We start from the raw sequence: 25,634 nt of genomic DNA, 5'->3' as shown, positions 1-25,634 counted from the left end.
ACAAATTATATCATTTTTCCCCCCTTAAATAGGGATAATCATATTCCAATACCTTGGCTTCTCCTAGCCAACCAAAACATGCTGTGAGAGACGGATGTGAAAAGGATGTTTTCTCATTGCGTCCTTTTCTGCAATTTTTCTATTATATTAGCTATATATTTGTTGAGAGGGAGGGGAAAAGAGAGAGAGAAAAAAATTCCTTCAAGGAATGTAATAACATATTTCAGGTTGTTGTAACATCTGAGAAGCAAAACATATCTTCCTGATTATTATTTCCCCCTAAGAACTGCTTCGATAGTCCAAGAACCACATTAACACAAGAGACAATTTGTTATACTTAGGGATGAAAGACTGCAGAAGAATGAGCTGATGTCCCCAAGTTATTTGCTTCCCCCCGAAGACAAGCAAAGCCATTCTGGCAAAGCAGTTAAACTGTAGATTTGAAGTACAGCCAAGCCCCACTTTCTAAAACCTAAAATCTGAAACTTATCATTCCTAGAAATAATGCCCTGACAGAAATGCTTTAAAAATTATTTGAAATGGGTTCTCTCTGCTTGTGATTTGACTGTGATGAACATGTTGTACATCTAGGATTTCAAAGTTAAAATTCAAAACACATTCACACTGTGCTTTCCTTCAAAACCAGTAATCAACGATTTATGGACAAGAAGGCTAAAATGGATCAACTTTACACTTACATTTGAGAAAATTAATGATTTTCTTTCAAGTAAGCAGTGTTAGGGGCATCAGTCTCCAGCATATATTTTTTAATGTAATAAAAATATTAAAATGTTTGGGTTAAACTCTATTACCTAGAAACCTATTTTATAGGGGAATTATATTTAACCCTTTTTAAAATAAGTACAAATTTAAGGGATGCGCTTAGAAAAAAAGAACTGTTTCAATAAACTATCTCAGAAATAAGCAAAGAAACCTCCAGATTTAATCTTTACATTTTTTGTTTGTTTTATTTATATAGGCTTCTATTTGACATTTAACATCTAATGTTTATTTTTCTATTTCCAATGACACTTTTGACAAAGATTAAATATTTTAAGATACTGGTGCATGTTTGTATTCTCACTCTACAAGGAAAAATAGTAATTGGATATAATATTTAGATTCCAAGTGATAAAAATATAACTAATTCAAATTCAGCAGGAACAAAAGCCCTATTATGCTTTTAAGAATTGCATGAACTATCCCAACAATACTTTGAGGATTCAACCTATGATTTTAAAATATAGATTCAAACCAGCAAATATAAGAACAAATTTATAAACTCCAAAAGGAAAAGCACAAAGGAAAAGAAAATGGCAAATTAAATTTTTCATCAAATTATCAAGATATGTTTGCAAACAGAACCAATCCAGTTTTTCTGCTGTTATGATAAACTATCTTCCGTTTTAATGCCAGCTACATACATCAGTGTTTTCTTAGTAGAGCATACCATAGTTAAAAAAAGGTTCATTCACACATTTTAGTAAAACAGAACCAAACTTCCTTAAACCATTCCACAATGACAGAAGACAGGTATTGGTAAAGAAGCACCTATAGCTGTCTCTCGCTAGATATAGATTAGATAGATAGATAGATAGATAGATAGATAGATAGATAGATAGATATGTAGATTAGATAGATAGATATGTAGATTAGATAGATCTGTATATAATGATTTATGGATAAGGTTTTCATACATAAAATATGCATGATATTGTATAAGTTTTTGTAAAATTATATATGTAAGAATACTACTTGGGGTCTTTTTACGTTTACGACACACACGATGACGTTCCCGCAAAGCACTTCAAGGGGGAAAGCACAGACGCCGGCAGAGAGAGACACTCACAGACACAGTCACAAAACTGACCACAGGTTGCGGATGGGCTGGTCGGTGGTTGTGGTTTTTAAAACCGCGCGCTGTCCTTGAAACGGAGGCCGCACACAGCTCCATTAGATACAGATCCAGTGCTCTTGATCTATTATTTACAAAGAAAAACCCTTCACTGCTTAAGTGCCCCCTTCTCCTCAGCCTTCCATCTCAACAGCATCAAACAACTTAGTGGGGGGAAAACACAGGACACAACAACTTGTGTTCATCACAACGGTCCATGCAAGTCAGAAATTCCACTTGGATGGGGAGGGGGGAAAAATCAGAATAACCTGAACACAGGATGTCGGCTCAATGACAGACAAATGAGAGCTTTGCTCCGAAAAATGGATTGTCATTTTTCTAACAAGCAACGCAAGGTTTTATACTCATTCTCTAGGAGGGATTACTATGGGGGGGGGGGGGGGGTTGGAGATGGTGAAATTTTCCAGGAAAAGAAAAACATTTTTTTTTACCTCAGGATGTGAAAAGGATGTTTTCGAAATGTGTATTTGGGTAAGAAATTCTTTAATTATCAAGTCTGCTCTTTTGAGTCGAACTGCATTCGATCTAATTAGTAAGCTTAGATCTCACCTTCACACTGAACTTTAAACTCTCTGAAGCCAATTAAAAACTATTTAAATGAATATTAAAAGGATTCCTGTGATCATTTCTGACATGAGAGAAAACATGCTTTTCAGCAAAAACTGGGTTTACACAGCACGCCTACGTTTCACGCAATATTTGAATTGAGCCTGGCATTAATCTGTCTATTACCCTTCGATTTCACCATCCCGCAATTCTTCCTCGGCTATTTTATCATCCTTGTTCAGGCACATCAGCCGCCAATACAGTTTTGACTGCAATTAGGACTGTTTTATTATTCAGTGCTCTTCCATTTTCAGTAACTTATTAAGATTTACCGGATGGTACCCATTTCCCACTTTCATTTTGATACTTGACTGAATTGGGCACACATAGCTATATACCCATAAAAGTCAGAACTGGGAGGGGGGGAAAATCCTCAGCAATTTCCGATGCGATGAGGCAAAGCCTGCTAAGACCACAGTCGACATCAAGTTAAACATACACTCCCACTCCCTCTCAGTCTCAGCCTCGAAATAGCTTTTGGAGAATTAATAAATTATTCTGTTTGCTTATGAAATTAAATGCTCCCATGCAAAGCCGTTACAATTAACACCACTAAATGTGTTAGGTTACACTAAAGAAATCCTCGCAGTATAATTATATCAATGAGTCATTTAACTCACATATATTAATTCAATTTATCTTCATTTTGAACTGTGGGGACTGATGGATTGTCATCATTAGAAATGACACAACTCCACGCCAGAGGAGAACACAGACCTGCTAATGCTCTGACTTCTCGCAAGACCACACACCATTGCCTCCGCTCAGGGCGTCCACAAGTTGTCAGGGGATGTAGCCCCAGCTATCAGAAAGCCAGGGCTTTTTTGATCAGGATGCAAAAGAATTTCAACCAGAGTCTCCAGAACCTACAAACCAGCAGTGTCAATCAAGAAAATTCCTATACAGAAATCACAATGGTAATATGTTCTAAGGACAAGGACCATTATATATTTGGTATTAAAGAAAAACACTCCAAACACTCCTTGGGAAAACGCTACATAACAAATGACATTTTCCTCAGCCAGGCAACCTATTGATAAGCATTTCTGATTTAAGGACGGCGACAACAATGGTGTGCCACAGCCAACGTATTAACCAAGAGAGCTCACTGGGGGTTCTGTCAATAAAGAAGTACCAGGCAAGGTAATTCCAGGACCGTGCATCAGGGTTTCCTTCCGAAAACCCGCAGGATCAGAGAGGCTGTTATTAAGGTTTTAACAACTACTAAGACTGCATCTGACCTGTAACAGATGATGGTCAAGCTAAACCCGCCCTGATGACCACCCAGCTTTTGAAAAGCGGAATCATGGTGGCAAATTCGAGGCTAAGTGACTGGCTTTACATTTTGGTTCTTAACAGGCTGATTTTTAGATTGAGCATCTTTAAATACTTGGTTCAATTATTTAGTAGCCCCCTCCCTCTTAAAGACAGATCTCCCTGGCTGACCTAAGTAGAAATCCTTGGGTTTAAGATGCCCAAAACCGTATCATTTATTCCAGCTTCTCTCAACTGCAACAGTAGGAAACAAAGGAAGTTGACTTTAATTCCTTTAAATGCTGGTGGGAAAGAAGAGAAAACACAAAGCTCTCTGGGCCCAGGAGAGTGGGTGAACACTGACGAGAATGAAGAGCCACGATGTCTAAAGGGAGCACAGCTTTCTCAAGGCCAAGTGGCCAGCTCACGCAGAACTCCACCACCAGCCGCTGCGCGCAGCCTGGGTCAGCTGTCTTTGGAAGGGAAGGTGCCTTAGTTCCTCTGATCCACGCTTTCATAGCCACTGACCAGTCAGGCAAGGACCGGGGGAAAATTAAATAACCACATTAAGTTGCTTTGATAAGTGAGACGTTGTTGATCTGATCAGAATGAAAATATTTCAAAATAACCCACTTCTAGGGATTTCTGCACTTATTTGCCGGATCGGGCTCACTGCCATGCATCTCCTCCACTGAACTGCAGGGAAGGCGGCGGAAGAGCCCGCAAACTGTCAGGTTTCACTGACGTGACGCGGGGACCCGGCTGGTCTGGGGAAGGGCGGGTTTCCTGTTACAGAACCAAGACTCCTGTCACCCACGAGGCCCCTAATTAAGCACTGCTACAGCACTATGACAAAAATAAGGGGATTTGGTGAGAATAAAGGGAATTTGCTTTACAGCTAACTGTGACCTTTGCTAGAACCAGGAGCTGAAATTAACAAATGACTTGGAAGGGAAGTCATTTCATAAAAAGCAGTAACACATAAAAACTCACCAGAAAAACATAGTAAAGGAGAAAAAAAAACTATTTCTTTTAAGAGGAGGAGGAGAAGGAGGAAGATCTGAATATATGGACACCAGCCAAACTTACCTCCCTTTATCACATATGCTTAAAATACAGGATCGCTCGCCTCTGGATAAAAACCACCTGCCACCCAAACAGTACAGGGAAGGTGACAGTACAGGACAGCATGATCCCGTTCTGAAATTCCTTGGTTTTCATTAACCAATAAATGCTGTTTTTGTGGACTTTGAACCTTTGCTCTTCACAGCAAGTTTAGGAAGTCTGCCAGGGAAAGTCACCAAAATCCAGTAGGTGAATTTAAACTCTACTAAGTAAGTGCAGGGACTTGCCGTGCCCTTTACAACACCTGTGTGCTCTCTGAGAAATCAGGTGCACATGTAAGCAAGCCCCACGCTGCTGCCACAGGGAATGACGGGGTTAAGGAAGGGGGATCAGGGAGGTGGTCCTTATGAGCCTTTGGAGCCACATGCTGGGTGGCAATGATTTTTACTCCTGACCTGGTACTGGTGCCGGATGCCAAGAAAGAAGTGTTGTGTGTTTGCACAAGTGCGTGTGTGTGCGCGCGTGCACATGCATGTAAGCATGCCTGGCCCTTACACTGACAAGATAGCTTTTATAGACAAGACTGTCACTACCTCTTTCCTAAGCTCCTTGTAAACACACCCAGAGGCTAACATACAATGGGCACATCCAGCAATTAATAAAGTAAAATTAAGTAATGCCGTTCCTCCACTATAGCAACGCCCATGGCTGTCTCCGGGCGCGCCGAGCCAACAAGGCGGCCTCAGCGTGGAGTTGGAGCACGCAGTCCTCTTCGCATCAGGCACAGAGGCAAAGCGTGTTGCAATCGCCCGCCTAAAGCAGACAGTGAAACTGGTTTTGAATGCAACCAAGCATCTTAGCACAGTCTGGTGGTTTCTTTTTCCCAAAACCATCTTGTTTTTGTCTAGCACCTCCTTCCAAGGAACTATTTCTCATAATCAAGTCTTACATGGCAACAGCTCCATTTTATAGACATAAGCAGAAGAAAAAAAAAAAAAGCTCAGAGGATTTAGAATTCACTCAAGATGAACTGGTTAGGAATTTTAGCAAATGAAGAGGGGGAGGAGAAATTACTGCTGTTGTAAGGAATACAGTAGAGATCTTCCTTACATTCTTCCTTCGAGATTTATTCACTGATTCAGTAAATACGAATTCAGTGTCACTTTGACCCTGGAACTGTTCTCAGCACTAGGGATAAATCAGTGAACCAAAGAGAGAAGTCTTGCCCACGGGAAGCTTATAATCTAGAGAGGATGATAATCACACACAGAGGTCGAAGAGCTAAGAGCTGCACTCCCACAGTGCCTTGATGGCGTGACCTAGTCCAGGTCACCTAACCCCACACAGAACCCCTTCTCTTTGACCCAATACACCGCGTGAGCTTTCTGATTCTTCTGGACTTCATTCCAGCACCGTATAAACCACAACGCCTCAAACCACTGGCATGCACTTTTAACATTTTTATCTGCTTTTCCAACTATAAATTTGATAAAATATATAGACGTAGAGGTCAAGAGCCAATAATTAAAATCCATCTCATCCTTCAGTGTAATTTCAGGGCAGTCGAACTTACAAGAAGATCTTCTTTTACCAAAAATGTGTGTATATTACATAGTGATTGCCATATCTTATGTATAAATATACAGAACAAGTTAAGCACTGAGTAGATGCTCAAGAAATGTTTGTTTTGGGAATGTACACACACACAAAATTATTGGAATGCTTTTAAAGAAAAAAAATCTTTTAAAAGATACCTCCAGTAGGCAATCTGAAATATTTCAAAGAACTTATTGGGATCAGAAATTCTTTAAAAACAGTTCCAAAATTTGATTTTTTTACAGTTCTTCAGATAAAAAAAAGTATCAGAACCTAAGTATATCAAATGAAAACTTCATTATTATTTAAAGATACTACTTTTCTGCCTAGCCTGTGGTGGCGCAGTGGATAAAGATCGACCTGGAATGCTGAGGTCACCAGTTCAAAACCCTGGGCTTGCCTGGTCAAGGCACATATGGAAGTTGATGCTTCCTGTTCCTCCCCTCTTCTCTCTCCCCTCTCTAAAATGAATAAATAAAATATGTAAAAAAAAACCCAAAAACTTAAAGATACTGTTTTTCTATAACTTAATACTTTACTCAGACATCCTCGAGATCTATATGAATTTATTCTTCTAACAAAAGTTTCTTAAATTCAGGAGAAGCCCAGAATTACTTTGCTTGTTTTAAAATAAGGATAAGACTGATGCTTGTAAAATTGTCTAAACATGCTATTTGGTGGCTTTAATGAGGGTATTGTCAAAGTAGAAGCCCAATAAAGCTAGTATCTGAGTTAAATTTGTTGTAATACCCATAAAATATTATATGTATACATTGTAAAAATAAACCACTGTTTAAACAGAATATCAAAATCAAAAAGACCAGTTAAAAAATGCAAAGGAACTATATACCTATTCTGTTTCAAAAGACAGACAATGGATGCCACTTCATCTAAGCCTCTAGTTTACATAAGGGGCCTGGGGCTTTACTTTATATCCTGGGGCGCCGGATGGCACCTGTACAAGGATGCCTAACCCGCTCCCTACCTTTCATGAACATCTCACTTAGATCCCACACCACTCCTAGATGTCGGCGTCACCGTCCCTACTATTATCAATGGCAAAACTAAGGCTCCCAAAGAATAAAATAATCTCCCCGGGGATAATACAGCAGCAGCAGATGTCCAAATTTGAACCCAAGTCTCTGACTCTTCTAGTCCTGTGACCAAATCCCCTTCAAGTCCACACTACATGGCACAGGATGGAAAATGCTAGCACAGCAATTCCAAAGCTGGAATTACTCCCCTGCCTCCAATCAACACATCATGTTAGCTGGCGTGCATGTGCCCATGCGCGTGTGTAAACAATGTCGGAAGGGTTTGTAGCGGTTCCCTTTACTAACCGAGGGGACAGTTGGCAGGTATGTTGGCACAATTAGTCCAGATAAACCCTCAATAGCCTATCTGCCTTCTGATTTTTAAATAAACAAAGGCTGAATGCTGTAATTAAGATCAGAAGTGCCTCTGAAAGACCAGATGGCAGTAGAGGAGTTACACACAAAAGCCACTGGTTGGGAATTGGGAGAGTTTGTTATTCCTAAGGTGAAAGAAGTGATTTTTAACAAATGTTTTTAACTAGGATGCCTGGAGGGAAAGAGCAACCCACAGGCAGAAATGATGGGGCAGAAATGATGGCTGGGCGTAAGGCAGGCAGCGTCCTACTCGGATGCATACAGGGGGCATCTTGTCCATACTGCAGGGCGCTCCACGGTGCCTCGTGCCGGGGGTAACCTCGCCCAACCGCTCTGGTAGGGAAGATCCGCAGGGAGGCCAGTGAGTGGCCACTCTGATGCCTGGAGGTCCCCTAAGTCTTCCTCCTTTCCTTCATTCTCAGAAAACAAATGCCTTCATTGGCTTCAGTGAGCCCTCCCCCTTATGGCCCCATTCAACCCCCCACCAAGAGAGATTGCCCCAAGTTTAATGGCCTGTGTTAGGAGAGCACTGGACACAAAAGGAGGTGTTTCCAGGTTCAGTGCACACTTTACTTCCATTCAATAGAAAAGGAACAAAAAGTACCCCCCACCCCATACCTAGGGCTGGCCTCCTCCAAACCCAGCCAAAACCGCAACCTTTTCCTGGTGGGGCAAAGACCACATTGTTTCAGGATCATTGTGCAAGCGTGGTTCTTGACTATTTCTACCTTCAACACAAGACATCTGCATAAAAATGGGATTCTTTGGTTCTCTAAAAAGAGCCCAGAGGAAGCTGGGGAACGGGGGTGGCGGGGGGAGGGGCGCATGAGGCCAAAGGGAGGAAAGGGCTCCCAAATAAAGACCAAGACTTTAAATTATACTTTGAAACTTTTTAAAGGAAAATAGCCTGCCTATTCTTTTGCTTTAAATCTATACAATTGTCATTAGGGTTCACTGCTATTTTTATTAAGTAACACTTGACCACTACAGGTTATTTTAAGAAACACTTATTTCACAGAACCCAAAAATGTTATTTCTTAATTGCTAGAGAAATACCTTGATGCCTTGACCACAGATTTCTACAGCAATTTTAGAAGTCAATAGCCCCTGATGTCACTAGTAGTTAGTCATAAGACTCAGCTCTTTTTGGGGGAGGGAAGGGGTACAGATCTTACACAGAGTGCTAAGATTCTTAACAGCACAAGCAAGACTATACTTTCAGGGATCACTTCTATAACTGGTTCGTAATAGCACCAGCCATGCCTCCCTCTTAAGAGACACCCCACCCCTTACCCAGCCAAGCTGGATTAGTCATACTAAACATAGCCCATTCCCAACCAACTCTTCAAGCTCTGGCAGGTCCAGCCCAGCTGACATTCCGAGCCCAGTTTAACATTACATAATGAGAGCTTCACTCCCATCATGGGCTGCAAATCAAAACAAACTCGCTGAACTCGACCCAGGGCACCAGCTTGTGACAGGACAGGAGAGCGCAGCGGGCCGGACAGAGCTCTTAGTCAATTTTAAAACCACCCGTGATCCCCCAAATCCATTCTTTGTGCGGTAAGTCACTCAGGGTTGCTTGGTGTTCAAGTACTGATGATCCCCAACCTAGATGCTTTCCAAGTTTTATTACATGGTGGTGTTGTCCAACTTGCTTTCAAAGGATCACTTTCACACATTACTAGGTTTGAGTTTTTAACAAAAGCCCAGAATGCAACTCTGTCAAAGGATCTGCAAGGCCCAGCCCTCTGGGAAAGAAGGTGATGAGGTTATGTAAGGGAGTGAAACTCCCCGCCAAAGACTAGTTGTTCCTCCATCACTCAAAACATGTGTATGAACGGCAAGGTCTGACTCTCTCTGTATTGCTAAAGCTCAACCATCCTCAATGCTCGACTGTCTGAACTCCAGCTCCTCTCTCCCTAGCTAACCTCCAGCACAGGGGTCGGGAACCTTTTTGGCTGAGAGAACCATGAACGCCACATATTTTACAATGTAATTCCGTGAGAGCCATACAACGACCCATTCCGTGATAGCCGTACAACGACCCGTGTACATTATGCATTATCGAATAAAAATTTGGTGTTGTCCCGGAGGACAGCTGTGATTGGCTCCAGCCACCCACAACCATGAACATGAGCGGTAGGAAATGAATGGATTGTCATACATGAGAATGGGCAGCAGGACAGAGAGAGCAAAAGCCAAGAGGTCTGGAGTCTAATCCTGAGTCTACCGCTGTCTAGCTACATGAGTGTGTGACCTCCCAGCGCCATCCTCTCTCTGGGCCTCAGTTTCCCCAGGTTTACGGAGAGGATGTGACGGGTTAGGTGGGTCTCGGTTATCAGTCAGCCTTCATAATTCTGAGATTCAGGGTGGGGTTAGCTGCTCAAGGCATGGTCTGTGTGGCACCTTTAGGTCCCTGGGTCCATTTCTCTGACCTGAGTTATCTCAGTGTCTTGCACCTGAAGCCCCAGGTCCACCTGCACAGTGACCTTACCAGGAACCTCGTTTTTGTTAGGTAACAATGTATTACTGTCTCCTTCCCCAGAACAGTCCTAGTCAATCCCTGGATAATCCTCTTTATTAAAAAAAAAAAAAAAAAATCCTGGAGACCGCAAACTTTTCTTAAAAAATCAGGGTTCTAGTTGAAAACCTTGTTTACTGGAGTCCTAAGAGTTGTCTGTCCTATTTGAAGTAGAAAAGGTGCTTTTAACGTGCTTTTGCTTTCTCCTCCTTCAAAACGAAGGGACTGGAATGGTCGGGAACACTGTGCCTGCGGCCGGATGGGATGTGTCCGGCAGACAGTACGCACCCGAGACCTTCGTGACTGGGAGGAGACTTGATGTTGAAGGAGCAAGAACAGAAATGTGGTGAGAAATCCCATGAGCTGGGCAAACGGAGGAATGGGTCTGGCTGGCAGCACCTGGCGGTGGTCAGAACCACAGCCCAGCAACGCCCCAAACTTCAAAGGTGGACTCGCCCACAAAATACACTCTCTAACGTGTTTCCTTGGCGCCTCATCACCAAACCATTCACACCAAGATGGAAGGCCCCCAGCCTTGAGGGAGCCCTGAGCTCTCTAGGTGGGAGCTCTGGAGGCCATTCCGTGGCTCAAAAAGGGACAGGCGCGGTGAAGGGGATGTTTGCAGAAGACCAGAGGGGGGCAGAATTTCCCAGGAACTCAAGTCATTCCTTCCAGCTAGAAGGTACATCCCTTGAAGGGAAGGACTCAATCCACCTCGCTCACACTCTGTCCCCAGCGCCAGAACAGCGCCTGGCCCAGTGGTACTACATAACATCGCGCTAAATGGACGCGAGCTGTCCCAGGCACCGACCCTCAAGTTAACAAAACCTGTTTTGCAGGCTTTTTCATAAACTGTGTCCAGAAGCAGTCAAGAGAGACAGACACCTGTCCCCCAAAGTCATACTAGTGGCCTTTGTTAACAGTTCTCCGTCAGAAGTCTGGTGCTTGAAGGACTCAGTCTACATCCCTGCTTACATTGTATAAATAACTTCTGGTCTGCCTTTAGTCCTCAGCTGCCGAGGTACTAAGATGGTACTGCCTCGTCCCTCCTGAGAACTCGGCCTGGGAACCCAGCCCCCAGAAGAACAGAATAAGCATTCCTGGAGGGGCTAAAGACATGGAAGGCTCCTCGTGCACTGCAAGTAACCAGAAGTAGAGCTCATAGTGCTGAGGCATTCAAGATCAAGTTGAATGGGTAGCTTATCAAGTATTTTTTAGGTCCCCTGAAAGTCCGTTAGAACGGTGGTACCCTTTGTCCTACAGTTGCAGGGTGTGGTCCACACCCTGGGGGCGCACCAGAACAACTACTCTGAAGGCAGTCCTCTGAAAGGGGTACAGAAGAGGCTGGGGCAGTAGTGCTAGGGGTGGAGTCTCACTTCCAAGACTTTTCCACCAATGCCTCTCTACGCCCTCCCCGGTGTCCAGATGACATCTATTAAATTCAGGCACTGCTCCACAAGGGATCTTGGCCTCTGGCTATGAGAACAATAGCATCAAAAAATTGCTTGCCAACAATCCATAAATTTAAACAAGTCAGGATGGCAAGAGGACATTGCCTGGGAATCATCACAGAAAAGAAGTCACAAGTAGTGTGTGGTTTAAAATGGGACACACAGACAGACACCCCTCCCACGGGATGTGCAGCTCCTTGGGTGTTCCCACGAGGATTAGGAAATCATTTATTCACCCATGTGACCACTTACAGTCCCAGAACCACAAGGAAGGCTTTGGTGGGGATGGAAGGAGGCAAAGGATCTCCAATGGGCGAGGGGAACTACCTTACATACATGCAAGGGCACCAATTTTATTTAGACAAAAGTGGAGGACACAGCTTGGATAATTAAGAGAGCAGTCCTAAGAAAGCCAGAGTCTGGGCTACGGCACAATCCTCTTGACCTGGAAAGAAGGCTGGAGGCTTGCTCCTGCCTCGATGATGCGGTCCATACAATGGAAACTGCTGAAAGCTTCCTCTTTCTCCTCCTCCTCCTAACTCAGCCCACCACCACGCGTCCTGGAATGCAGCGGCAAGGACCACACACTGTGCACATATATGCTTTATGGTCTCAGTCCTCACACCCACTCGCACAAAGGACATACCATTAATAAGTACAAAAAAATGTGGGTTTCCTCCCTGAGCCATCTTGCGCATAACCCCTCCCATCACTGGCAACCACCACCAACATTACTTGATTCTGAATTTGGGGCAGGGGGTGGGGGTGGGGGGGATGAAAAACAAGGGCCTCCTAGCATGTCCACATCTAAAGCTCACCCTCCAAAATGAACTTTCCTCTCTCTAAAGCCCCGTTTTCATCATTCTAACAAATGGCCAAACTGTTTTTCCCCTTGATTTGCGGGATCCAAGCAATTTTTACTGTGGGTGGTAACAAGAGCTTAACTGTTTCTAATTATTTAAAAAACAAAACCACACACACAAAACAAAACAAAACAAAACAAAACTTGATGCTGCCAACTGCTGAGAGACCCAGAAGCCACAACTTCCGGTAATAAAGATTTTTCTTCCCAAGTCTCATGAACCAGTGTATCTGGAGCCTATCTGTGTGTCTGCTCCCCGTTTCTCTGGTACAATGGGGGGGGGGGCAGCCACATGGCACAGAACAGAGGGTGGCAGTGACAGGGAGGTGGGCACCCTGGCTTAGCAAAAACCCAAGACTCAGCCCTCACCAATTACTCTCTGTGGAGCCAAGAAGGGGGGGGGGGCAGACTTTTTTTGAGGGGGCCACATTTTTTTCCTTTTTTTCTCTCTTTAAAAATGGGAAAAACAGGTCTCATCGGTAGGGAGGATTAAATGAGTTAATATATGAAAAACCACTTAAACCAAAACTGGTACTTAGAAAGCACTCAATAAATGTTTCTACTAGTTTATAGATAAAATTAGAATTAAATTGGTTATTTCTCTAACAGAGTAGCTGTAAGGGTGAAACAAGAATAGGAAAAAACTGAACCCCATGCTGAAAGGACAAGAGATTTTTAATAATTGGTGGGTAGTGTTAATATTAAACCAAACCCCTACCAGAAAGAGGGTTCATGCTTGTTTCCTTCCACACCAAAGGTGACTTCAAAAGTCCCACTGAGAGTGAGAGCTCAGGTTGACAGGTGTTTACCAGGTTCCATGTATACCATCTGCCTTCTATACATTATCTCACTGAACTCATCCAGTAAACGAAGGAAGGCAGATGTAAATGTAAATATGTCCCTGCTTGTCAATGGACACAGTTTGCCTTGACAGGTTCCAGTGAGATGTACCTGGTCATTCTGCTAGCCAGTAGCAAAGTCAGGGTTTGAATTCGTGGAATCTTCACCCCCACACATTAATAACCATAGCCCAGGGCCAAAACTACATTCTCTCTTCTTCTGAGGCAAGATATGCCCTGCCAAAGAGGCTCGCAAGAATTGCGACTTTCATTAAATCCAAAAGAGGAAGTAACAAATACAACCTTTTAATGGAGAGAGAAACCACTGAGAAAGAAAACCGTCTTATCAAAGACGCAGAGGAGGAGATCAACACTGAAGAAGAAAGGAAGGGATGTCTTTTGGCAAACTTGGACCTCAATTTCAACTCTACATGAAACAGCATCCCGTACAATCCTCCACTGTCCAACCTCTGCTTTCTACCCCACTTGTTAATCATGCCCAGAGGGTGGCAAATAGTTAAACTACAGTCAGTCATTTTTGTTAATGGAATTCGAAGCCCATCAGTTTTCAGCTGGGAGGATGAGAGAATCTTTCGCTGTGTTTTTCTAAAGCAAATATTTAGTGCTTTCATCTTTTAGTGCCCTAACATGCAATCTGTCACCCAAATAAGAAAAAAAAAATTTTTTTAAATCCTTCTCATGTGGGTGTTTATAGAATGATATCAGGTTTCGGACGTCAATCAGACACATGGCGAGCGCGTTCAGGGGCCTGATCGCTCCGCAGGCTGCTCTGGGGGCACACTCCAGAATGACGGCACGTGGGCTCCGTGGTCACACTCGCTCTGCTTGTGAAAAACATGCCATCTGGCTGTCTAAAGTACCCCTACCACTTCTGTTTCTGTCGAGATGCACAAAAGCAACGTGTTTCTAAGCTGTTTTACTCCTCTGGTTCTGCCCAAGCATCCATGCTCGTGTTTTAGTTTGTTGTGTGATTTTTTTTAATGAAAACCATTCTGCTCCCACCTGGAGGACCTTTCCTCTACAACCTGTTGCCACACGATGGTCATTTCTTATCAGCAAAACTCACTCCTCTCAGCTAAATCATAGATGCCCCGACTCTTCCCCATTCAGAGATTCCTTCAAGCTGGCAAGAAAGAGGGGGGAGCCGGTACACAGACAGGAAAGTTGAGTCACTTTTCTAGGAGGCAGTTATTATTCTTTGTTCTGGTTCTAAAGCGGGTGTAGATGTCAGGAGGTCAGAAGAGCCGCCATTGTGCGTTTCTGGATGTTACCTCCCCCTTCCTCCCCTACAATTTCTGCTTTCTGCCTTGGGTCACTGTTCCCACTTCTCAACTGGCTACAAGGGCAAGTCTCCAAGTCATTACAAAGGCAGGAATTAAATTACACAGGAATGTACATGTGTGTGACTGCTGTTACCTTCCCCAGCCAAATCCACCGCACAGCCATCATCGACTGCTCAGTCGAGTGTGACACCCTGAGCTGGGGACCTCTGATGTCACCTCTTCTCATTTCCCAAAAGGAGGACAAGCACAACACACACGATCCTCACCACACAAATGTCCCTGGCATCTCACGGTTCCTGGGAAAGCTCTGAACCACAGCAGGTGAAACGGCAGCCCCCGCCTCCTCATGCCAGAAGCAGCTTGTTCCAGAACACGGGAGGGGACACTCCCACGACACGGAAACACCTCCGGGGCCCCACGCTCTCAACTCCTGGTTTTCATCTAAGTGATGGGACTAGCGAAGAGAGTCTGGGAGAACCACACTGGGTCAAACAAAATCTACACACAACTTGACACATTATTGCTCAAGCCTTGGTAATAATGCACCATCTTTGTTTTACACATGATGCCCAAACCTTGATAATCTGCCCTGACATCTGGGAAATAAAAAAGATAACTCAAAGCAGAATATTCCAGAAGTCATTTTGTTTCACTCTGCTGCCTACATGGTTAGCAATAACGTATTCTCCTCACTAGTTATCTTTTTTCTTTGGCCACCGTCAGAATTAGCTAGAAATCTCCTAAATCCACACAGTGGCCCAAAGCATTCTCTGGGTCTGCGGGCAAAACCGGGAGACCTGTCAATAACTAACAAGCTGACACCACCAGGCATTTTGGTCCCCGACCTTCTGTGCTGGAGGAGGTGTGGAAAGAAGCAGGCCGGGACTCAGACCATCAGCAATGAAACACTAGCCTCTGAATGAGATGAATCAAGTAAATACTTCCTCCCAACCAGCAAAAATGATAAAAATAAAATCCACCTCTCCCGTGACTATAAAGAGATAGCCTGAGGGGTGTGTAAGGTGATGGATCTTAATGGCGAATGATAAATCAAAAGAAAAAGCCAATTTTGTTGTATAATATAATATTTCTTCAACTATCTTTCTAAAAACCCATATCATAAAAGAAAACTGATTGTTAAGACACACATCCCCCCAAAAAAATCCAAACTAAACCAAAACAAAATCAGGGACACAGAAGTCTATGTATTAAGCGTAAACCTGAAAAACAGATAATGAAGACTTTTCTTCCCAGCAGCTGGTGACCCAACCAAGGAAGACTCCAGTGAAGAGCCCCACAAAGCCTGACTTAGGTACACTGAGCTGTCCCAAGCAGAATAGGGCCAAGGAGAAACACGTGTCTCGTTCCCTTTGGCAAACATATCCATCCATACATCGTGAGCTAGGGGTCAACGTCCTGACGCCGCTATCCCTCCCAGATACAGAAGAAACAGAGGAAATGGCCCCTTCCCCCGAAACTGCACTTATTTCCGAAGCCAGGGAAAGATGTCACAAGCAAGCTTCCCCTCCCTCTCACCTCCACCCTTTCTCATGCATTCTTATAAAAGCGGCAAGAGGAAAAGAAACTTATCCAAGAGACAGAGCTGCGAACAAGCAACAATCCGGATCCCCTTCCGGACGGTGACACAGGTCTTGCACTCTGGTGAAGGGGCTTCTCATTTCCCAGGGAAGAGTGGGCCTCTCGCCTGTCACCCCGGCCCCTGGAAGCCACCAGGCCTGCCAGCAACCCAGCAGGCGGGAGCCAGGCTGAGCACGTAGTGATTGAGAGCTTCCGTGATCCCTCCAACCCCGACCCCAGCTCAAGTCCAAGCCAACATCATCTCCTGCCAGCTCTGTTTTCCTAAGCAGCAAAAGGCCACCGCCCGGGCACAGGGCTGTGACTGGGCTAAGGCAAAGCTCGGCAGACCAAGTGACCGGAGGGGTTGGGAAATGAGCAGAGTGGGACAGCTGTATGTCCTCTGGTCAACCCAATTCCTTCCCACCTCCATCCATTCTCACTTCTTCTTTCTCTGGTGTCTAGTTCCTTCCCTGTCCCTCCCTTGTCGGAAGGAACCGACTTTTCCAAAACAGAAACTTTCACTCTGAGAACAAATAGGCTTCTCAGTTAGATATCCCCAGATTTAAAAAATAAAATAAAATAAAGTTCTCTCCTGCTGCATTGGTGGCCGAGCTGATGGTGAGCACATTCAAGGTGGCATGTCCCCAAGGACGCACGTGAGGACAGGGGCAGGCACACATGCCCCTGGAGGTTATAACAAAAGCTGGACAGAGGCCACCGCCTTCCTCCTTTGAACCCAAGGAGAGGCCAGCCACTGACTGGGCAAGGACAGCCCGCGGAAAGGGGGCCACCCCCTGCACGGTCCTCACCCGGGCTCACAGGTCTCCTCTCCCACCTTGCTGCCCAAAACAAACAAACAAGTTGTGTTTACTCCTGCATTTTTTAATGCAAACCGGTTTGAAAAGAACTTTCAGAGCTATTTTGGAGAAAGCTGGAAAAAGACACAGCGGCTAGCACCCTCTTGGGCTACGCGCGCGGTGGCCGGTGAATGAGCACAGGCTGAACGCGGGGACTGAGGGTTCTCCCAGGGAAGGAGTGAACCGACTCCCTCCATCTTGTTGGTCCGACAATTAACTGCCCTTAATAAAAATGAGTAAATTAAGTCCCGGGGTCTGAGCTGAAGTATGGTTCCTCACTGTTTCCAAATTCCAAACGTGTGCTTCAAGGGCACAAAAGACACTGATAAAGGAAGAGGACTCTGAGAAACAGAGCTATCACAGCCAGCAGAGAGACAGACAGATGGCCTGCCTGGACAGATAATGAGAAAAGCCATCAGCGAAAGCGTCCACTCCCTCTCTTCAAGGACTGAACAAGCATTTTGACTTGGAGGCCCCGTAAGGAAGAAAAAGTTAAGGCTAATTTAAGCTCATCCTTGACGCAGTGCAGCCCATTAAACACTGATCTGTCACACCACAGGATGACCAAAGGGGAGGGGCCAAAAAACAATAAACTGTGCAGATGACATGTCACGCATCAAAGGCCCAAGTCTTCTCTATTAATGACCTTTGTCACACGGGATGCAAAGAAAACATGTGACTCACGAAGACTGGGGAGAAGGGAGGCAGGCACTGAGATAAGAGCTGTGACACTGCCCGTGATGTCTTGGAGGATGTCGGGTGGCCCAGGAGGCCCGGGCCCAGGGCAAGAGGACACCCCCACCCAGCCCACAGAAGGAGCTCCTCAGAGGACCTCCGTGCACTCTGCCTGGGCTTCCTACTTCCTGAACCAGCTTCACAGGGTGGGAGCAGAGCAGAAGAAGGGAGAACAGCGTGTACAGGGTTCAGACTACAGAACGGCAAACAAGGGCCACAGGGCCCAGAACGGGCCTCTCCCCCCCTGGGCCTGTCCCCCCACCCCACCGTGGACAGCACTGCGTCTACCTGTGTCAGTCACACAGGGGGTGCCGGGTGGCAGGGAGCTACAGCATGCTCAAGGTGCCCTGGGAATGGGACTTCACCGAGTTATGAAGTTATGAGACGTTCCAAGTTGGGCACAGGTGTCTGTTTCTAGTTCTGGAGTGGTTAATTGGCAGAGGAGACACAGGTGCTCATTTAACCTAGAAGAATTCAACAAGCTTTGCAAACAGAGAATGACAGAAAGGAGAAATAACAAAATAATACAGGAGGTCCCACAGCCATCCCACCCCAGGGTGGGGGGTGAACTGCTGGTCCACCTGTGCAGAGTGGCCCAGGGCTGAGCCATGGATTCGTAAATCACGAAGACATGCTGGAATTTCCAGAGTCATTCTGTCTTCGCTGTTTCCAACGAGCACTCCCCCCCCCCCCCCCCCCCCGTGAAATGCACTGTAATAGTGAAACTCTGCAGACAGTCTGTTTGCACCAGGGCGATGACTAAGCAGACTGAGGGACACCCACTACTAGAATGGACAACCATTAGAAGAAGTTTTCAGAAGAGTCTTTCAAGGCAGACACAGGGAAGCGTTTCTATGACTGGCGATGTGATCTACAATATAAACAGAAAACGATCCGCAGACACGCTATGCGCAGGCCTGTGATTTTTTTTAAAAACAATCTTTGAAAAGATTGCGAGTCTGTCAAAATATGACCTTGGCCTTCGAGAAGTATTTGTACTGTTTTCTCATCCTGCGTGTCTCCCCGTGCTCGGGACACGGTGTGAGGTCACAGCCCAGAGCGTCATGGCCACGCGGCCGTCACCCCTGTAGGTCAGAGCCCCCGACGCAGCTGACAGGGGACAGGGAGGACACATGAAACACCCCCGAGTAACAGAATGCTCACTAATACATGGTGATAATTGCAGACCCTTTTAATGCAGGAAAAATCTAGATTTTTCCATATATAACATGTAATAAATAAATAAGTACACCAAGGAAATGAAGTAATGCCTATGTTTGTTTCAGTGACTAACAAGCATAATTAAAACTTCGGCCGTGATGCCATGCTTTTTAGAAATCAGACATATAATAAGCCACAGATTTATAGGATGTGGTCTAATAAACCTAAGAAAAGTTTCATTTCCTCTCACCAAAATGGTTAACTCCCTGTCTGTGTGACTAGCTTTGCAAAATTAGCAGAAGTCTCGTTTCTCCTTAAATGTATGAGTTGAGAGGTTCATAAGCAAGTACCCACAATAATGTGCCCTCTTTTGAATACACACGCGTGTTCGCACGCGCACTCATGTACTCACATATCCCTAACAGATGGAGAAACAGGCTCCACACTAGCAAAAAGATAGGTCAGCCAAAACCTCAGGAGGGACACAGCGCGCCATCTTGCTGATCTCCAGAGATTAGGAAAAGTCTGTAGAAGCCCCAAAGAGGAAGGAAACAAGGAGTAAGGAAAAGACTGGGACAAAGAACTTTTTAAAAGATCGTTTGCAAGCATTTCCGTGAAAATGGTATTGACTAAGCAATTACAGGAAAAAACACTTTCTTTTTATCTGAAAGCACTTATGCCATGGGTCACACCCTATCATTGTCACTATTAAACAGGTTAATAGCCCCACTGTAATGACTCTGTATGGCTAGCTTTAAAATGTTCGGGAATAGCTGAGGAGAAAGAAGTGAGTCATGCCTGCCCAGGTGGGTATTGACTTTCTTAGTCATATTTACTCAACTGGTCAGCCAACCCGAAGTCTCTCGAGGAGAGAACTAAAGGTTAGACTCAGATGAACAGCAAGGGAAGAGAGACGGGGACAAGGAAAGCTTCAACATGGACGGGGCAGAGGTACCCACACTGCTGTACTTGTAAAGCAGACACGGAACTTTGAATGTCCTGTGTCAGAAGTTCCGTCCCAGCTCCTGGGATGGCTGGGGTGTTGAACAACACCCAACACCTCCTTCAACAAGAAGATGGTTGGTGTGGAAGGCTCCAAACCAGGGACTACTGCTGAGGCCTTTCATGAACAGCAGGTTTGAAAGTTCCATCCCTTTGCTGTGTGATCTTAAGCAAGTTGCTTAACCTCCCTGTGGCTCATCTGCAAAAAGGGAATAATCAGTGTACACACCACTTCCAGAAGTGCCTGGGCCACAGAAAGCACTGTGTTAAAGGGCACTCTTCGGTCAGTGTTTGGAGGGAGCCTCGTGGATCCCAGGGAAGCAGGCTGGGCAGGTACTCCACTGCCACCCCCTCTTTACAGACTGAGGCACTGCACCCCACAGGGGCGACACGCCTTGCCAACAGGGGCCAGAGAACATTGGCCTCAAACCCAGTCCTGACGCCAATCACGCTCGGTTTCTGCTACGCTACCCAGAGCCACCTCAAGGATGTGTGTGCTTTGGACAGTGATTTCCATACACCAGCCCAACTGCTGAAGTAGGAGACGCTACGAAGGAGACGTAACTAACTTCTGGGAGAGGCTGCATAGAAAACCAGCGGCGCAGCTGAGCTGCCCGCGGTGGCCGCCCATCACGCAGACACTCCACCAGTGCGCAGCTCCCCAAGAACCTCGCATCAGCAGGTCTGACCAGGCCCCCACCTTCCTCGTGTGATGCTCACAAATGCCCCTGGGGGGTTCCCCTTCTCTGATGGGGAAATTGAGGCAGAACGGTAGGGTAACTTGCCCAAGTTCACACAGCTCATGAGTGGCGTCCCTGTGTCTGACTGAGTCACAGCTTTGGGATTTAGACTAATCCTGAAGGTGGGATGACTGGCCTTTCCCAGGGGACAGTCCCCTGTGCTAAAGGCACAGCAGCGGGGCCTAACCTGTGGATCTCGAGGTGTGAGGCAGAAACCCAGCCTTTCTTCTTCATTTTCCTCACATTCAAAAATGGGGGCCTAGTTCTCCTTCATGGACCTCCTAACTCCGACCAAAGATTAACAAGTCACCGTTTCACCAGGCCCTGGTGGAGGAACAGCTGTGTTCAGTGTGGCCTTCTCACCCACAGTCAGAATGGACTACTTACTAAAAAAGATGAGTCAGGGAGGGATCGCCAAGAAAAACCTCCATACGGACCTGCGGCTGCACAGAACGGGGAGCCCCCGGCCGGTCAGCCCCGGCCACTTAAAAGGACACGGGCTTTACACAGACGCTGCGGGCCAGGTAATTAATCCCGGTACACTCCAGCAACAGGCTCGGTTCTCGCTCACCTGGCCCAAGGGGAACGGTGAGACAGGAAAGTTTCCACGAGACACCGATCTGGGGCGTTACCAGCCAGAACTAAGAGACAGTAGGGTGTAGGAAAGGATCCTTGGTGTTGTGTCAAGTGGAAAGAAAATACAAAAACAGTGTAAAGCACAATTCCAATTTTGTGAAGACTTTTTAAAGGTTTAGACACGTGAATGGTGAGAATGAGATGCACCTGGATATTAAGAGATTATAAACAGATAGAAAGACGGTGGGTATCTATGTTTTCTTCCATAGGATTTCCCTGCGGTCTCTAGTTCTCTTGAAGGGCTGTGCACTACTTCTTAAATTAGAACAAGCTTTTTAAAGATGATTTGGTTCCCCCCTTTTCTCTCTCTTGAGGCAAGACACGTGTACAAGTGTTCATATATTCCAGGCCCGCCTTCTGTTCTTGCAGCCCTAACATGTAGCACAGCACTCGGCACATAGTAGGTATACAATAAATGTTTTCAAAAGACAGAGGACTTTACAAATTAGTTCTCAAATATTCACTTTTCTTTAAAAAAAAAAAAAGCTAGCTAGCATTAGTATGAAATCATCTGCTAACAAGTCTAATGAGTTACTTTAAAATTTTTATCTGCATTGACTTTTGCTTTTCTGAAGATGAAAGCCTGTTCCCCACGTTCTTTATTCTTTGGGACCACTAATTTGAAGAGAACTGTCACTCCCAAGCATGGAGCAGTGTGGGGTATTGGCAACGCATTGAATTATTTAAAGGAAATTAACAATGCTTCCTGTCCTCGGAGAGTAAGGTCTGCGAGGACACCGTTCACAGCTGCCTGGAGAAGGTGACTCGGTAGAGGACCGGGCTTTCTCAGCACCCTGAATTCTAAGAGAAAAATCTGTAAGTTCTAAATGACTGATAACAAAGGCAAAGTTGAGGTGATAACTTCTCCTCCACTGGGAGCTGGAAAGTGGCCCAGAAAGTTATTTCCTGGGGGTCAAGTTTAATGGGGTAACGTATTCATTCTCGCAGAAGCTACGTGTGACACTGGACTGGTGGCCTCTCCACTGGGAGCCAGGTACCTGGGGTTCACGGAAGCACCACCCTCCACCCTCTTCTCGTAAACTGGCATTTTTATGGTGGTGATAAACTGATCAGTGGTCAGTGTACCCAGACATCATGGCACCAGTATGATCGTGGCCCGGCGGGAATGCAGGGACCATGGCGGATGGCCCTGCCCTGGCTCGAGGTCAAGTTGGGCTGGGCGGTTTCATTACGGGGGCCAGCTCATCCCATCCCGTCGTTCTGCTCCGCAACCTACCTCCAAACACCAGGGCTCCCCAACCTTTTGTAAGGAGTGGCTCCTTTTCATGTCCCTGAAGACTTGAGTGCTGACAGTGAAGTCTGAGGGGGGGTAGAGGTGCTGACAGTCGTGTCCCTGAGTGCAGCAAGGGAGGGGACACTGCTGCCAGGAAGAAAGGGGAACAGAGTGAGGCTCGGGAGGGAGGGGAACGCGTCACCACGGCATTCACGGCCCCCAGCCTGACTCTCTGCCTTGACCCACGCTCCTCTGCAAACTCCAAGCACAGAGGGTTCCGCTTCCCTACTTGAACCCAGAACTCTCCCACCCCCCTGCTGGCCAGCCTCCAGGGAGGTCTTAAACACAGCCTCCTCCGTGCAGACTTTCTGCGACATCCCTCCCCGCTCTTCACCCCTGCCCATGGTGACCCCAATGGGCGCGGCCACTCCTGCCTCCGGGCCTCCTGGGAGCCGGCTGGTCAGCGTTGCTCTCTCTTTCTCTCAACTTACCTTACCGATTCTTCTATTAGTTTAGACCAGGTGGTACTGCTGATCTTTCTACCCTACGAAAATGCAATTGCATATGATCCCACCCATGCAGCTATTTGGGGATCTGTCTTAACACGTTTCCCTCGGCCAGACTGCAGTCTTTCTGAGAGAGAAGCAACCACGTGGACCTCTCCAGACCCCTCGGAAGATCTGGCAGGCAGCTCACAGCCTGAGTGCCCCATAAGGAGGTGCTGCCCGGAATTTCCACCCAGCTGGAGCCCCGTCCAGAGAGCTGCCTCACTTCACTGTCTGCTCCGTCCGCGGCTCCACAGGGCCGTGCGTGCCTTCCGCTACACCTCACAACCACCCTGTGAGGTAGGTGCGCTCATTACACAGAGGAGGAAACTGACTCAGAGACGTTCAGGAGCATGCCCAAGGTCACACAGAGAGTAAAGGTCAGAGGGGGAATATGGACCAGGTCTCAGTCAGCTCACAGTGCTGCTGTGTAGATGTGTTTGCCTGTCCGGATGTTGGCTACTGCTCTATAAACGGGGTAGAGAATTTAGGGGTAGAAAGGGAGACCTCAGGTCCGAAAAGAGCTGTTTCACAACAAAGAAATAGCATTTTAATTGTCTTTAAAAGAAAAAAAAAATATCGCCCTGGCCAGGTAGCTCAGTTGGTTAGAGCATCATCCCGATACAGCAAGGCCGAGGGTTCAAACCCCAGTCAGGGCACATACAAGAATCAACCAATGAATGCATGAATAAGCAGGACAACAAATCATGTTTCTCTCTCCCCCTTTCTCTCTCTCTAAAACCAATAAATAAATAAAAATAAAAGAAAATAAAAATGCTTTTTAACTTGACTTCCAGGAATTCTTTTTAAAGAATCTATGCCTTCTCTGTTCTAGTTTTGTTTTTTTTTTTAAGTTTTATGCAAAGGAAAACCCCATATACAAATCTCTCTTCTCCTTCTTAATACTGACTAACAGAATTCAAGATGAAGAATATGACATTGAGCACAAGACCCAACATCTTACATTCCGGAAGTCACTGAAGAACAGAATGCACACAGTGGGTACTGAAAACGGAGACAGAAACATCGACAGAAATAAAGAACAAATCCACAAAACAGCAGCCACAGTTCTAGAATAATTTACATGGTCCTCGTATTTCCTGGTCCTCCCATGGGGAGTTTATCCCTGGATTAAAATCATTCAAAGGCCACATGAACTCCCCATATGAGAAGGAGCCGCATCACCACCTACAAACTGGTGCAACTCAAGGGCCTTCTACTGGTGGCAGCAATCCCTATGTCTTGATTCTGAAAGCCACCAATGACAGCCCAGAGGTGTGCCCCACAGCACGGGCTGCCCAAGCCCCAGAGGACGCACTGGCAGCCACCCCAAGAGGTCTCTGGGCTCTAAAGCACTCATCTGGCCCATTTGTAAACAGGATCATGAGTCATCAGAGGCAAGCCTGAGTACATTTGCAAGATTGGCCCAGCTTTACCACTAAGGTGATCATAACTCTGCCTTGTCACAACAGTGACTCACCTGACTGCCTCCTACGAAGGGTGGCACGGTTTAACCCTCCAAGTATTCCTGGAAGGAACCCAGCAATGTAGAGGTTTCAATCCTTGTCTGCTTGCTTTGTTCCCTAACACAAGGCTGAGAGCAAAGCGGCAAGTTCCAGGGGACAGGTGCACAAACACGCACACGCACACGCACACGCACACTAGGTGTAGATACTCTTCCATGCCTGGGAACCTCAGAGCCGAATGTGCACGTCACGGTCGCCCATCCTGCGCGAGCAGCCAGCCGGGCCTCAGACTCCCCTTATTTCCATCTTATCTTATGGCCCTACCCTGCAGTTTTCTTTATTCTAATTTTCCTTAGTTACTCATTTCTAATCCTTTTGCATAATATGAAGTCTTGTGAGCCATGTTAAATTTTGTAGGGGAGGAGGAAAAGAGATGCCTTACCAACACATTCAAATGTATAATATATACAAATACAAACTCCTCTTGTGCCAGGAAACAACTGTAGTTCAGTTTCCCCTAAAAGTAGACAAGTCTCCAGTGGATCCTCAAGATTAAAAAAGCAGACAGTTGTCCACCAAGTTTCCTGCTCAGCATCCATTTGTGCTTGTTCTCTGAATAGCACACCCTGAACTATTCAGGAGGCGCCAGCCCAACTCTGAAGCCATGCAATTCGGGTGGGGGTCCCACCCCAGCTCCAGGCTTGGGCAAGTCTGCTCAGTCCCAATGCACTCAGCATACTACCCCCCCCCTTACCACAGCAGCGGGTTCAGAATTGTGGGGGAAGAGAAGAGCTCTCTGAACTTGAACCTGCCCCCATCAAATGAAGTCAACCTGAAGGAAAGCAGAGCCAGGAG

At 46.0% G+C, this 25,634-nt stretch overlaps 1 protein-coding gene across 35 annotated transcripts in view; it reads right to left on the bottom strand.

The window, feature by feature from the left end:
• The window catches only part of TCF7L2 (transcription factor 7 like 2), a 198,232-nt gene that overhangs the window by 50,036 nt on the left and 122,562 nt on the right, over positions 1-25,634 (bottom strand). For 15 of the 35 annotated variants that reach the window (XM_066238245.1, XM_066238233.1, XM_066238231.1 and 12 more), the window contains one exon: positions 22,772-22,915. The exons of 18 other annotated variants lie outside the window; for them this stretch is intronic. In XM_066238245.1, the coding sequence (XP_066094342.1) occupies positions 22,772-22,915 (144 nt within the window). The remainder of the gene's footprint in view (positions 1-22,771; positions 22,916-25,634) is intronic. 2 more of the 35 variants (XM_066238225.1, XM_066238254.1) reach the window with 1 other exon arrangement.

Source organism: Saccopteryx bilineata, chromosome 7, assembly GCF_036850765.1.
Source record: "Saccopteryx bilineata isolate mSacBil1 chromosome 7, mSacBil1_pri_phased_curated, whole genome shotgun sequence".
Lineage (NCBI taxonomy): Eukaryota > Metazoa > Chordata > Mammalia > Chiroptera > Emballonuridae > Saccopteryx > Saccopteryx bilineata.
Note: the sequence above shows the minus strand (reverse complement) of the source record. Positions and strands in the feature narration are given on the sequence as shown.